This window comes from Alligator mississippiensis, chromosome 2 (assembly GCF_030867095.1).
Source record: "Alligator mississippiensis isolate rAllMis1 chromosome 2, rAllMis1, whole genome shotgun sequence".
Taxonomy (NCBI): domain Eukaryota; kingdom Metazoa; phylum Chordata; order Crocodylia; family Alligatoridae; genus Alligator; species Alligator mississippiensis.
The window spans coordinates 166938342-166954327 of NC_081825.1; the positions used below are offsets into that span (position 1 = coordinate 166938342).

Genomic DNA, 15986 nt, shown 5'->3' on the forward strand with positions numbered 1-15986 from the left:
TGCTGTCAAGCTTTAATTTGCACATGTAGCAGTTTCTTTTCTGAGGCTGGGTGCCCTGTCAGCTGACAGGGCTCCCAGCCACAGAGTGCACTATGCCCAGCCTGAAATCCCCCAACCCTGGGGATCATGGCTGCCACAATCCACGAAGCTTGGGGGTGCATGAAACCTACATAGCTGTGACCAAGAGCCCCATCAGGTACAGGACTCTCAGTCCCAGTTGTTCATGGCCCCTGTGGCTGGGAGCCCCCTCAGCAAAGAGGGCTCCCAGGCATGGTGGCCTGCTTCTTGCCAGTGTAGGAGGAGGCCAGGATTGGGCTGTCCCTGCGCTGGCAGTAAAGCACGATTGGATCCAAAGCGTGATCCCAAAATTATGCAACCTGCCATGCACCATGGCATGGCAGGATGCACGATTGTGAGGATCATGCATTAAGTGTAATCATGCCTTTATCTGCATATGTAGAGGGGGCCATAGATGCATAAAGCAAACTTCATGGGGTCTGCTGCTCCTCCATTAGGTACCAGTAAATTGTGGGATCTCTCTCTCTCCTCCCACCCCCATCTGCAATGCAGTACCCAGCACTGAAAGGGAAGCAAGCTGAACCAGGTAATGGGTTGGGGCAAACTATTACCCGCAAAGAAAGGTCAAATCAGAGCAGCAGTATCCATCCTCTCCAAGAATCTTAATATGACCCTTTCTGTTTCTGGGGCAGCAGTAAATAGCTCATTGCATAGCAAAATCCATGCACTGAATCAACAAGAAATATTGGAAGTACTGAAGAGAAAGGCCTGCTCTTCAGGACTATCCCTCAGGCAAACTCAGCCTCCCCAAAAAGCAAATAAAAGGATGGAATTTGCAACATGCATCGAAAGTCAGCAAAACTGGGTTATTTTTGACTCCAAAGGCTTTGTAACAGTATGTGCAACATGTCACACACTGCTGTGAACCCAGACCATCACAGTAAAACACCTTGTCTGTCCTGTAGTGCTCTGTGACCTGTGGGGAAGGAACTGAAACCAGGCAGATCATATGTCGGGCTGGTGACCAGTGTAATGGAGAAAAACCTGAGTCAACGAGGGTTTGTAAACTTGCTCCCTGCAATGGTGAGTGTCTGATATAGCTGCAATGAGGCCATGAGAGTGCCAGTTTCTGTTGCAATTTTGTGATGCCTAAATACCATGGTGACAGCTATATGTGGGGAGGTGGCAAGAGCTAGGGTGTCATAAATGGGGATCCTGGTTTCCCTTGATAAAATATTGCAAATTTTCTGATAAAACCCCCCAAATCCATGGTTAAAATGAACGCTTCCCCCCTCCCCCCCCGCCCCCTGTCCTGCTGATGCCCCTCACTCCCCCCCCATACATTTGACACAGGAGGCTGCTGGAATGCGCCAAAAAAGAGGTTTATTTATGTCAGTACATTTTAAAGTACTGACAAGCCTTTTCTTGGCACACTCCAGCAGCCTCTGGCATCACATGTAATCAAAGTGGCTGTCAGATCAGTATCAGCCGATACGGCTGGTTAATAATTGGCTGTTGGTATCGGCCAAGAAAATCTTTTATCTGTGCACCACTAATACATCTGCATTGTGCCATGTAAATAAAGCTGCGTCTATTGAGAGTAGACATTAATAATATTTTGGATACCAAGCTTAGGCCCATCCTAGGCATTGTGGTGCTGCAAAGTGGTAAATAACCAGTACTTTTCAAGCTTCATTCTGGAGATTGCACCCTTCACTTCTGACCTAAATTTATATTTCATTTGAAAGATCTGTCAACCCAGCTTTTAATTCTGCACATCAGTGACATAACTGCTGAATCACAGAGCAAAAGAACACACTTAGACTGTGTCCAGATAAGCACAGACATTTGGTTTCCTGTGGACAAGTAGCAGCAGCACACCTTGCACTGCAGCTACTTGTCCCTGGGGAGCGCCTGTGCCATGCACATTTTGGCATGTGGCAAGTTACTCTGGGAGCTGTGGGTGAGTCTGGGGCTAGCACTGTGCTGGCCCAGCACCAGCAGCCTTGTTTGGGATTCTGGGGGCCTCCTGGGGCTGCAGCAGTGATGATCCTGCTGGGCGGAGCCTGACTGGTACCTGCAGCACGGCTTCGGGTGGCCTGGCTCCACTTTTCAGCAGCATGCACTGTCCTTGCGTGCGTAATGGGTGTCTAAAGTCTGTGTCTAGCCTCCATAAACATGTATGTATGGCCAGTTTTTTTTCCCCAGGGCATTGAGCGTTCATCACCTGCTAACATCAGGAGGTGGCACAGGTGCTCAGAACTCTGGAAAATCAGGATGCTATGGATGTTTGTACCATTTCCCCCCAAAAGATTTTTTGAAGCATGCCTCACCCACCTGCTCCTTCTCACACCTGCTAACCCTGGAACTGCAGTGATAGTGTCTCCATGGCCATACTCTAAGCCAGCCATTCTCAACCTTTTTAGACTTAAGACAGACGGCCTTTGAAAAATGCCGTCTCTTACCTTTCATTGATTGTTTGACTATGGATAAATAATAAAGCAATTCCTTTGTGTGCAAAAAACTGAAGCCACAGGAGGTCCAAATGCTTTCTCACTATAGATTCCTGTTTGAAATCTCTGGGTTTATATTGTGAATCATGCGTGGGTGTTTAAGGGCCATCTGGCATGCTTGCACTATCCACTTATTGAAGGTTGCTCTGGATAGGGGCCCTAAAAATGTTGCTAATGCCCTTAAATCTGTAACTGTCAAAGGAATAATAGCAGTGGTAGTTTGGGAACCAGTAATTGGTCCTTCTGCCTGTCCATTGGGCACAGGTTCTGTAGTTTCAGTGGTTGATTGCCTTTTTATGGCAGCCACTGCGGGCAGGTAATTATTGCACACATCCATATCCCAATTTTTATTTAATAATTCTGGTTCCAAATCTGGGGTATCTTTTGGGACCTCCCCAGTGATGACAGCAGTGACTTGTCTGTTTGCAAATCCCAATTTGTGCCTCAGATGCTTGATTATGGACTCGCACCAAGTGTGATTTGCTGGTGCCTGTCCTTGCTCTAGTGTTAGTTTCTTTACCATTCCTTGTAGGAATTGGACCTCTTGTTCTAGTTTTGCCTTTTCTTCAGCTACTGTCTTAAGATTTTTATTGTCCAACGTGGTTTATCCTAAAACATCACTAAGGGTTTGTAGCTGTGAGTGTGTACCCTGTGCTGCTATTTTTAGGGTGTCTAATTCACGTGTCGTCTGTGTGAGCTGTGTGTCTCGCAACACGAGTGCCTCCTGACAGTTAGACGGAAGAAAAGATTTTTAGTAGCTTCCCATAAAAGCTACATAGCGGCAGCCTCCTTCTTTGTGGAGTGTGGTGGTATATCATATATCTGCATATAGTTTTTAAGTTTATCTTTTAAATCTGCAATGGTGCAAGCATCTGCTGCTGCCTGCTTAGTTCATGGGCTATGCCCAAACTGCTGCAGCTCTTGCTTTAAAAGGCTCACATCCTGTATATATGGCAGGGGATTTTTTACATCTGCTTCACTCTTTACTGATTTCCTTTTAAACATCTTAGCTCTTAGCTTAAGTAATTGGTCCTTCTGCCTGTGTTAACAATTGGCTACTCTGCTGAGACACAAGGGCAGTAACCTGACTGATCAGGGAATTTGTTGATGCAGAGTGATCTGTTCTAGAGGGGTTAGCTGAGATTTGTAGTAAGGTACAGCTGTATGGTAATTGTAACTAGGGTTGTAAGTGTTGTGCAGGAGATGCTGTTTGTTACTGCTGATCAGGAGACCTTGTTTGTCTGGGTGAGGCAAAGTAGTGGGCATGTTACATGTTGTCGTCCACTTAGGATTAAGAACCTCCTGTTGTGTTTGCAATAGGAAGCTAGAGAACAGAGAAAGTCATCTGTCTTCTGGAAAGGCTGTGTGAATGAACAGGGTCCTTTGACTCTAGGGTCCTTGAATGGTTTGCAAGAGCAGTTGTGTGTTTTCTGTGGAGTTTGTAAGGTGTAGATTACAAGTGCAGGTTATGGCAAGGCAGTATGTTATGCAGACAGTGCAGCTTCAGAGAGATCAGAGACAATTAGAGGAATGTGAGACAGATACTCTAGGATCCTGTGTGCACCAGAAAATAGAGGCAGACGGTGGCACAGAAAGAGACAGGGTATGTTACTGGACTATAAAATGCAAAGCAAAACTTCTTGATAGGCTATAAAATAACTGCAGAGTGTCTACAAAAATGGTGCATCATGCAGAGAATCACCTCCATGACCTCGCAGAGTTCAGCCATGCCAAAGATCAAGAAGGCTAAATTAATTGTTTGTTTTGTCAGCATTTTCTTTTTTCTTTTCTTTTTTCTTTTCTTTTCTTTTCTTTTCTTTTCTTTTCTTTTCTTTGTGTTAAATATGTATTTTAGGTTGTATAGTAAAAATAGTAATGTAACATAGTTTTATTAATTCCTAGAATTTGTGCAAAAATTAGGAACACAGAGTGAAATGATGAAATCGGGAGGAAGGCCAGGGCCTTCCTGTGCAGACAGTATGCCTGGTTTCCATGGTGGATTGGAAAAGTCCTAACTCTTGGCATTTCTCCAGCCTTTTAAAGGATGGAGGGGCACTAGTAGTGCTACAATGGCACCAAGCATCCAGTTGAAACAGCAAGAAAGCATTTCCCTGTATACAAGAAGGGTAAAGTTGCCAAGGACATGTCTAGTCCTCAGAAATTCTGACCAAAAAGTATTTTTTCTGATCTGAATAGTCAGCTTGACAATGAGATAAAATACTGACTGCAAAGCAACATGCTACCTGAAATGCTGTGTAAAAAGTTGGGTAGGCATCTCAGGCCATACATTCCCCTGTCCCAGTATGGGAGGCCTATTTAAACCTAACTGGCTAAAACTCAGTTGCCAGGCTAGGGAATGCTGAGGCAAGAGACCAAGTTAGAGGGGATATGGGCAACATGTGAACAATGGTTAAGGGCTCATCGCAGTGTCCAGCCAGCTGGAGCCCATGATCATAAATGCCATCATACTTTTCCCAGGGTGACTGCTGGAGCTCCTCCCCAAAAATCTCATGAACATTCCAGATGATGCCAGTAATTATGCTCCAGTATAGTGTGAAAATATATCTTCAAAGATGGGATACGATGGCTTAAAAACGGTATTTAAAGGCCTGTTTTTTTAGGAATTGGCTTATAGGTATAAATATATGCATTATAAGGGGTCAAAATGGATAGCAGGGGTTAAATGGATTTCTAAAGAGCTTGGGAGACACGTACACAGCTTCTCATGGCCCTGAAAGTAGATGGGCTGTCTAGCACAACAAGGCCAACAAATGGACACAGCCTGAAAATGAAGGGGGACGTGCCATGACACGGGATTACAGCCTTCAACGCAGATGCATTGTCTAACACAACAAGGACACACAGTCTAGGAAATAGCCTGGGAAACAAAGGAAGTATGTACCATACTGTCCCATAACATGAGATATGTGACCCCAGCAACAAGGCCTCAGAGAGCAGGGGGGCCTAAGTCCCAGTTTTGGAGGAACAAATCAAATTAGGAGAAGGCCTGGAAGGCTATGTGGATGTGTGACCACAGAAACAACCAACCAGAGATAGCCACGGATGAAAAGTCATCAGGATTCATCAAGGGGAAAGGAGAATACACAAGTAGAGACTTGAGAGTAACAAAGGGTCCTTCTTGTTCCTCCCATCCCTCCCAGTTCTTTCTCATCCCTCCCTTTGTCCCATCCCTCCCTGTTTTGCTCTCTGAGAAGAATCCCCATCCCCATCCCTGTCCCCCAGGAAGGGTCCCCAAGGCCACCATGGACCAAGGGCATACAAGTAGCCCATCTCATGCACCCCACTGGAGGGTAGCAGTGGGCCTGGGCATCCCACCTCCAAACTGCTGACACCTAAGAGACAGAGCCTCAGAGTCGAGCCTGCATCCTAACCAGATGTATTTTGACTCTGATGATAGCCCTATGATTGGTAGATATAGAATTATTTGATCGTTTGTATTGTTGCTTTTTTTTGTTCTTACTCTGTATCAGTAAATTCACCTATTATCAACTGGCAGGTGTTGTGGTCGGGTTAAGGGTTGTGCCCACCTGGAACAAAGGTGTAGATACTGGGTCTAAATACAGTGTCAACAAGGAGACAGAAGTTCCAAGAGTAGCCATACATGATGCTACTGCAATAGTTTCACAGGCTTATTCCCAGGTTTGCCATAGGCAAGCTGGAACAGCTACTTCCCTGAGTATGCTAGGGTCATGATGTAGATATACTCTGTTGGCTAGGTGCCAAAATACAGATTTTTTAAGTTCTGTCCAGCCTAGTTCTGGCCAGGCTTGATTTTCAAATCCCAGAGTGAATTTGCAGGGCTGGCAAGTGGAAACTGCTTTCTTCTGATACAGGAGCTGCTGAGACGCACACATAAAGTCATTTGTATTTCACAGTGCTATTTTCCCAGAGTACAAGCTCACTTAAATATTTTCTCAGACCATTTTATGACTAGGAATATTTCTCCTCTCTACAATCATCTACATTCATTTTTTGTTTGATTGATTTAATTTAGTTTTTCTTCTAATCCCCACTGCAATCCTAGCCCTGCCACTGATTCTTTATTGAAAGCAATAGAGAGAGTGCTATTGTGGAATGGTGAGGGGGCTTTTTATACCAATGTAGTCTAATTTAGTTCATGTTAGTCTATTCACCATTTACACTTAAACCCACTCTCTCTGCCACCAGTGCAGGTGAACTGATACTGTTTCTGTGATGGGGCATTTTATAGAGAAGCTTAGTATAAGGGAAGTTTTTATCAATGCACTGTATACTGTGAAACACTCTGAACACTGGGGGGAAGCAAAGCATTACTGTAACTTCACAGAAAAGCAGAAGCACTACAGTTACTCTTTGTGTTATGGAAAAAAAATCTTTTTTAACTGTTTTTTTCACTGCCAAGAATAACACTTTTGCAATTAAAAGAATAAAGTCCTAATACTGTGGAATCTTACATATGTGTTTAATGTTGCACGTGAGAAATCACACTGAGCACATGGATAATGGTTTCCAGTATTTGGATCCAAGGTGCTTTCTTTCTGAATTAGATAATTGTAATGTGATAGTCTGACCTCCAAACACAAGGGGGAAAATGCTTTGTAGACTCAGCAGAGGCTAATATTGGTGCATTACTGTTGGCAGACAGTTCATGGTTGTCTGTCTATCAACTGAACTGTGGACAAGAATTTTCAAAGGAGGCTAAGGGAGCCAGATCTCCAGTACTCACTGAATTTCAGTCAGTACCAGTTGCTTCATCCTCTGGGGACACCTACATATTCATTAATGCACTTTAGGTAACATGCATTAAGTCTAGTACTTCCATTGTGAAGTACTAGAAAAATGCACGTTAGCTATTTTAATGTGCATTAGCCAACAAGCAGGTTTTTTGTGATGCTTTAATGCACATTAAAGCGCACGTGTAGATATGCCCAATGAAACTTTGACCGCTGAGAGACTGGTAGCAAAATCAGGCTTGGCAAGATTAGGCCCATATTAGAAAGTTCAAATTAGCAGTGGGGGAGGAATTGATTGATTCCCAGAGGAAGTGTCAGGCTAGGAAATTCATAAAATTGCAATATTGTCCATTGGTCCTCAAGTACCACTGAATAAAAAAATCTGTCTAAGGAAGTTAAAATATTTATGAAGTAAAACAGCTTACATTTACTCGTGTTTGTTGTTGTTGGCTATCGCAGACTAAAATAATCTTCAGAGCCAACTGTAATAAACTGCTGACCTTCCACTCCAACACTGCCTTCTGACTGGTATAATTTGTGTCTGAGACAGCACACACCTGGCAAGAGTGCTGTACAAAAGCTTTGTTCCCCTCTTAAATTAAATTCCCCTACCATGTAGCACTCTAGCACCAAGTGTAGTCACTGCTTACATCACCAGAAACAGGGACTTGATCCTAAGGCCTAGCATTAGCACCTTGCATTGGGGGTTGATTTCATTCCAAGTTAAGTGCTCCCTCTGTTTTTATTTAAGTGCTTGTTTGAACCTATCACCAGGTCCATCACCAGCATATCCAAGCACGCAGACAGTTTTGTGCTTACCCTGAAGTACCATCATCACTGGGACGTTTATAAATTCCTGGACTGATAGTTTAGATAGAGTAGAAAAGAGCATACACTGGGCACAACTACACAAGATGCGTTATTGTGCGTTAGCCTAATTTAATGCACATTATGGGCATTCATCTATGCACGTGTGCCCTTCATGCATGTTAAAAATAGCGAAATTAGGCTAATTGTGCCTTAAATTTGATACCTGCAAATGCAGATATCAAATTTAAGCGTGATTAGTTAAAGTGCATTAATGCATGTGTAGATGCAACCTGGTACTATCTTTACTGCCAGGTGTGCCCAGCCACTAGAGGCACATGGCAGGGCTGCAGGGACTAACTTTAGTGCACTAACTTTAGTGCCAAGTCCCTGCATGTGTAGACACCTGCCACTTAATGTACATTAAATTTAGTTGTGCTTAAATGCACATGTAGACATGCCCATTGAAGCATTGAGAAACACCTGTTCAACAAATGAACAAGTGGCAAGGAAAGTGCAGTAAGCCATATGGCAATATTACAGTGTTGAGAGTACAAGTACTAGATGATTTTAAGTACAGCAAACACTGAGCTATAGGAAGATGCTGTACAATAAGGCAAGCATCAGTTCATCAAGCCAAATCCAACCCTGCTGTGGCAAGCTAGAAACAGAGTATGGATTATGTTCCTCTGTCCCAAATGTTCTGCATTTCTCTGTATGTACAAGATCATGTTTCTTTGTGGGTGCCCTGCTCAAGGATTTGAACCTTATTTTTTACTGTAGGGGAAATTCTAAAAGTTCAAAATGCAGTCTGATATCCAGGTTCTCTAGCTTTCAACCTGCTTGTATTGATATTCCTTTAGGGTCATATATTACATACAGTATCTGCTTTGCACTATAATTCTAATACGACTTGCAAATTTCTGTCCAGTTATGTTTCTCTGTTCTGTAATCATGATCCACGTAGTTCATTTATTTCAGAATGTTGGGTGAGCTTGTTATACTCACTAGAGGGTAGTGTAATCAATTTGCTATCAATTTTTCACTTGTACAATAGTCTTAATTACTGTTACACTTATTGGCTCCTTACCCCTAGACAGGAGAAGATTTAAATCAAAGAGTCAATTTCTGATCAGTGTCAGGATTATTGAGCCGCTTGCAAATTGATTTGATCCAGTTCCTTCTGGACTCTTTTTTCATGTAGCTGCCTGTCATTGTGGAGGACTGTGCCCAGTGACCCAGGTGCTCTCATCCAGTGCTCCATTCATATAAGCCTGATGACAATGCTTGTGGTCCACCTATGGGAGGTCCTGAACTCTCACAGTTTAGTATGTGTGAAGGTTAGTCCCAGTCCTGCAAACAGGCAAAACCAAGTGACAGACTTATGTGTAGATCTTTGCAGAGACTTGATCAGAATAGCCTGAGATACCCATGAATCATTTTTGTTTTGACACCGTGTGCAACCACTTTCCTTGTTGGTTTGGTGTGATGAATTCCATTAGGTGTTCCAACTTGTAGCCTCAAAATATATCTTCCAGAAAGGAATCAAATCTCATGCACTAGGTATGTAGGAAATTTGAGAGACATATTTGTTAAAGGTATTGCCTTGGTCATCAGCAGGGATCCTGGCTTTCTGTGTTTAAAGATCACTAATTTTCTGGTTAAAAACCCCAAAATCTGTGTCTCTTTGTGATTAAAATGAAATGCCACTATATATATAAATATATATATATAGAGAGAGAGAGAGAGAGAGAGAATGCCTCAATCACTATAATAAATTCTAAATACCTATAAATTTGGGGGTTTGATTTTGGGTTTTTTATCATGGAAAATCAGAGCTCCCTGTCCCCACCAGCCCTGATGGAGGGGGCCACCAGCTGTCAGGGGTATGAGGCCAGGGACCCAGGTTGGCAGGCCCTTGCGCCCCACAGCAATGCCCGAGCCATGACTGCCGCCCGTGGGAAGCAGTGGCTGCTGTGTCAAGCTAGAGCACAGAGCCCAGATCCCCCTCTCCCATGGGTGGCATGGCTGAAATGGAACCCGTGGGAGCGAAGTAGGAAGGATGTGGGCTGGCATCCATCGGCTTGAGGCTCCCTGTCCTGCTGCCCTCTCCCCATGGTCTCCACAGCCCAGGAAGCGGGACCCAGCATGGCAGGGCAGGTTAGGGAGGCTCAGTGCCACCGCCGGGAGCCCCGTGCCACCAAAGTGCCCCCTGCTAGCCAGGCAGCAGCAGGGGGCACAACCCCACACTACTGCTGGGTGGGCAGGGAGTGCCTCGCCATGGCAGTGCAGGGCTCCTGACAGTGACACTGAGCCTCTCTGCCCCACCCCATGCTGCCCTGCCACACTGGGTCCCACCTGCTGGGCCACAGAGGTCCTGTGGGAGGGCATCAGGGAGGGGAGCCCCAGGCCTACAGGCACCAACCTGAATCCACCCCCACCCTAGGCACAAATCTGAGGGACACACCCCCCCGCATGCCTCTCCCTGGGAGTGCACACAGTGGCAGGAAGCCAGCCGCCTGCTGCAGCCCAGCCAGGCCCTGTGGCCACACATTCCCACCCCAGGCCCCATGTACCGCCAGACTGGGCAGCATCCCCAGCCCCATGTGCATATGCATGTGGCACCCCCTGCCTGATTGCCCTCCTCCCAGCCCCTTGCAGGCTGGAACTCTGACAAATTGCAAGGGGAAACCTGCTGTTTCCCTCATTTTTCTCGTTTAAAGGAGAAAAATCTGTATTTCTCTCTTTAAACAGAGAAAATCCCTGTTTTACTGCATTCTTCCATGGTGAATGGAAAGCTGAGATCCCTGGTCATTAGTTTTGTTTAGGTCACCAAAGGCCTCAGAAATGTAGTTTATTTAACAGCCAACTTGTAATTATTTTCTTCTTCTTTTTTTAACATACAAAAGTCATCTTTGAGGAATGCTGCCTGTGATTTAATTTCTTTCCAGGAAGCTCCATTTTGAGACCAGAGTTGTTGACAGCTGTCCTTAGGCCAAAATATAAGAAGATTTTGTGATGGGAAGGGAAGGGCGAGGGTCAAATATAGTTGAAGTGTTGGATTATACATCTTTCATAGTTTGTCAGAGCTGATAAATCTTGCAGTGAATTATTCTGTGTACACTGCATCTGGCGTTCCCCAGCCACTGGACACATCTTTCTGAGCTTGAACAGATCTGTTCCTCCCTCCTGTTCAAGGAAGTCAGCACTTTCAGCAGTAGCCAGTGATTTTTAGGTGCCTGACTAGAGACAGTTAAAGGGCTTGGTTTTTAGAAGATGGTTCCTGAATTTGTTCTGAAGCTCAGGATCCTTTCTGGCAATTCAGCCTGGGTACCTAGAGTTGTGAATTACTTTTGAAAATGTTGGTTCAAGCCAGCATAGTTCCATGCTTTCCTTCAGCCTCTTCTACCACCTTGTGCTTTTTATTTTTGCAGATGAGCCGTGCCTGGGAGACAAGTCTATATTCTGTCAAATGGAAGTACTTGCACGTTATTGCTCTATCCCTGGCTATAACAAACTGTGCTGTGATTCCTGCAGCAAGCGCGGTAGCACCCTTCCACCTCCTTACCTTACAGAAGCTGCTGGAATTGAAGAGGAAGTGATGTTTGATGCTAGTGACCTGCCTAGGACTCTGATGATGCCAACATCTTTAGTACCTCATCACTCAGAATTCACACCTGAAAAAAGAAGCTCTTTGGGGAGAATGCCATTTCTGGAAGAGGACATTGATATACATATTTCACCATCATACAGTAAGCCCAAAGGTGTTGAATCACCCCAGAGGAGAGTAAACCAAGCAGGAAGTAAGACTTCCAAGTTAATTGCAACACCATATCAGCCACCTATCAAGATTGGCAATCTGGGTTCCTATAATGCCTCAGCTTTGGCATCTGTTGTTCCTGGGGTAGCAGATAACAACACTTCCGTAGGTACTGTGCCTCCATCTAGAACCTCAAGGAAAAACGAAAAGCCTGTTGACAAGAAACGTCTTTTGAGGCCACCCACTTTGGAAAGATGAAAGTTAATGCAAGAAAGAAACAATACTAGAAAGGGGGATGAGGGGAGTTTTATTTTTGTTTTGTTTTTGTTGGTTTGTTTGTTTTATTGTTGTTGTTCTGGACACCATGGTGCATGCTGCTTTCCAAAAGCAGAGCTCTCCGCAGATCAACTCTTTTTAGTTGTAAATGAAAAGAACTAAAAGTGCTGGTTCACTTTCTAGTTGCTTCCATCCTCCGTCTCCACACATTTCATTATCCGATTAGCTTGAATGCATTGGAGGAAAGCGCCATAGATTAGCACCACAACAATGACAGGAAGTTACTGGGTGTATTGGTCATGCTTTAGTACAGGAGACATGGCCAGAGCCTATGGGTGTTCATTAGCTAGGTGTTGTTTTAAAAAAGATCATGTGTAAAGGGAGAGGAGAGGAAACCCACTACCACAAGAGGTATCAAAAGTTTACACTTTCTGAAAAAAGTTTTTTGCAATGGAACAACAGAATCCATAAGACTTGTATTGCTAATTTATCTATATAAATGGATATTGTACGAGCAAATTTGCAGCTGTTGTGTAAATACTGTATATTGCAGAAAATCAGTATTATTTTTAAGAGTTTTGTGTTGTCAGACTGTTGTTTACCTATGTTACGTTTCTGGACAATTACTAGGTGCCTGCCATTGCATACTGCCTTATTTACATTCCATGAGTTGATTTTCAAAGCAGCATTGTCATAAGAGGAGGAGTTCTGTTTTAGATGGACTTACAGCTACTGACATTAAAAAGATTTTTTTTTTAATATCAACAATGTGATGCTTCATTTTCGAAAAGGAAAAAAGTGCAGACTTACAGGTTTGAGCCTACTCATTGGCACCTGTTAATTACAAGTAGGTTTAGCATCTTCACAATTTTAGTCAGAGGTATCAGAAAATGATAACAGGTGCCTGTGAAAATACACAAACCCTGCTCGCCTGTACCTGTCAGACATTCCTTAGATATAAAACAATCAGTGCTTTTTCTTAATTTTCTTTTGTCCTAAAAGGACAAATGAGTGCAGGAAAGGAACTGTGTATAACCAAACAGTACTGTAGTGTTCACAAAACAAAAATGAGCTGGGTTTTCTAGATGATCTTTTTGTTTTTCCTGAAGCTGAAAAAATATCACAAAGCTAAAGGAGGCACTAACCAGAAGTAGCTGTAAGACCTAAAATGGAGTTTTTTTCCTGTTTAATACATTGATTTAAAGGTGAGAGAGATATTTATTTTTCAGCATGGTTCACTTTGAAATCCTCACAACCACAATGCATCTGACTGCAATAGTTTACTAGTAATTTATGTCAACAGCCATTTTGTTCACAGTTAACCCAGTCATGCTCTCTCCTGTGTTGCTGTAAAGTACTTGTATATAGGATCAAGAACTAAAGATATTTATTAAAAATAAAATTCTTGATAGTATTTTATGTACTAAATATTTACACTAATAGCAATGACTTTTTTTGCTAAGATAAAATACAGAGATGTAATAAACACCTGTACATGCTGTGTCATATGAATAGAACAGAAATTTAAGCTAACTAAACTACTGTAGACAAATTGTTGGGCTAATTATTTTGGAAAAAAATATTGTGACTTTTTTTTTATTACAAGCAACTTTAGCTTTTAAAATAGTTTACTGAAGCTTGATGTGCAATTTTTATTTCTACAAAAAAGTCCTGTTGAGGAAACTGTTTTAATAAAACAGTGAATTTTTAGCACTATGAAATAGATTAGGACTCCATGGATGATATTTGGGAAATGGACAAATAAACATATCAGGTAATTTTGTAGAATCATTGAGGTGAAGTCAGAATGCAAATCTGTGTCAGGAGACTTTATTGTCAACTAGAATGTAAATAAATTATACCCACCTCCCCAACCTAATAGCATAGTTCACACTATGTAAGATCTGTCTTGCATTATGACGTTTGTAATCTAACCCATGGAAGTATTGACTTGATGCCTCTAAAGAATTGCTGCTACCTTTATGCAAGGCTTTTGAAGGTCAAAAGAAGTTAGTGTTAAATAGATTGTATAGCAGACAATCCCTAAGCCTCAAACAGATGAATAGGATGTGTGTTTATTCCCCTGGAATTCCCCAGAAAGTCAAATTTTCTTTCTCTCTATCTTTATCTTTCACATATATACAATATGGATGTAGATACTCCTTGTACCTTTTTTGCTTCCTTTTCTACCACGCTATTTTTCTTTCATTAAAGTGTACACTACTGATACTGTTTGTTGTATTGGGGAGCTCATAGCAATAAAAAAATTAATGTAACATCTCTCTTTGGTTTGTTGTTTAATCGCCACTTTGCAAAGTGGAGGCAGATCCACATCCTTTCTTAACTCTTTGTTAACCCATTAAAATGTAAGTCTCAACTAATTGTATTTCAGTCCATTATAGAAGTAAAGCTTGCCTTTTTTCCAATCTGGAAATAGACAGCAAGGTCCAGGATACGGAGATACAAGCACAAAAGATGGAAGGCCAGTTTCTCCTTGATTCCAATATAAGCTAAGTATAAGAGGGAAGAGAGGCTAGTATGGCTCCATGACCATGTGGACCAACAGGTACCATCCTTGGTTTCATAGTTGGTAGGGTCGGAAGGGACCTAAGCAGATCATCAAGTCTCACCCCCTGCCATGGGCAGGAAAGGATGCTGGGGTCAAATGACCCCGACTAGGTGGCTGTCTAGCCTCCTTTGGAAGACCCCCAGGGTAGAGGCGAGCACCACTTCCCTTGGCAGTTGATTCCAGCTCCTAGCCACCTTGACTGTGAAGTAGTGCCTCTTCTAGATCATTTCCACCCAGAGGAGATGAATCATTAATGGAGGAGGGTCCACTAACAAATATATTCTTTTAACTCATGTGTGAGCTTTGTCAAGGGTGATTGGCTGAAATCAAGTAAGTTATTTTTGTGAAAGCACCAGTGTGGAAAAGGCATATTTTTTCATTACACCTTTGAGTCTCATCTTAAAAGTCATATCCTGTGGCATAGCTAAGCAACATCAACTGGCACAGATTGTATCAGCCTGCTTAACTAAATGTATTCTACTGTCTGGTTTCTCTGTTACAATTTCTGATGAAGAGTTCATTTTTGCAGAGTTACAAGGGAAATATACGACCTTACACTTTTTGCCTATAATGGCTATAATGGTCTACAAGAAGCATAATGATACTTTTGACCCCTCAATCAGAATTGATATTCCTCGACATTGTACTTAGGAAATAAGCCTCTTCTGTGGAAATGATTTTCCCCTTGTGTTTGATGCCCTTCAGTTCATGAATCACTTAATTACTGGAATGAGATGCAACATGCTGATTGAAAGCTTCTTTATAGGCAGATGACCTGTACACTTCAGAATACTTTTCTATTCTTAAAAAAAAAATCTTGACATAATTAGGGGAAGGTGGGGTTTATTTCCAGTTCTGCCATAAATCTCTTACATAATGCTAGATAACTGACTTCCTCCAGCCTATGTCGTGATTCCCCATCTATGTGTGGGGACAGTAACATTTTATATGGGGGGTGCTCTGTAGGTAATATTCATTAATTAGATACTTGGTGACAAGGCATATACAAGTAGTGAAATGCACTTCTTCCTTTCCAAACAGACATTTTCTGACAAGAAAATTTTCCCATTATCTCTGTTTTTTCTCCATCATCTATGGTATTAATCTTCCTAGAAAGGAAGGAACTAAAGAATTGGGTGAAGCAGAGCGACAAAGAGCATGCCAAGCAATCAGCTGAGCGGCTGAGAGGAGTAAGGACATACTGAAGAGGATGGTGACTGTGGGCCACTGCACTTGAAAGCACAGATGGTTCTACGATGGATGGTGTTGAGGTAGTTGTTTCTCACAAATTTCTGGCTGTTATCCCTAAT

The 15986-nt window shown here is 42.7% G+C and overlaps 1 protein-coding gene across 1 annotated transcript in view; it reads left to right on the plus strand.

Annotated features, from left to right (window-relative positions):
- ADAMTS3 (ADAM metallopeptidase with thrombospondin type 1 motif 3) overlaps positions 1-14383 on the plus strand; it is a 284076-nt gene extending 269693 nt beyond the window's left edge. Inside the window, exons 21-22 of the mRNA XM_019493535.2 lie at positions 984-1101; positions 11506-14383. Coding sequence (XP_019349080.1) covers positions 984-1101; positions 11506-12089 — 702 coding nt within the window. The 3' untranslated portion in view covers positions 12090-14383. The remainder of the gene's footprint in view (positions 1-983; positions 1102-11505) is intronic.
- Positions 14384-15986: the final 1603 nt, after the last annotated feature.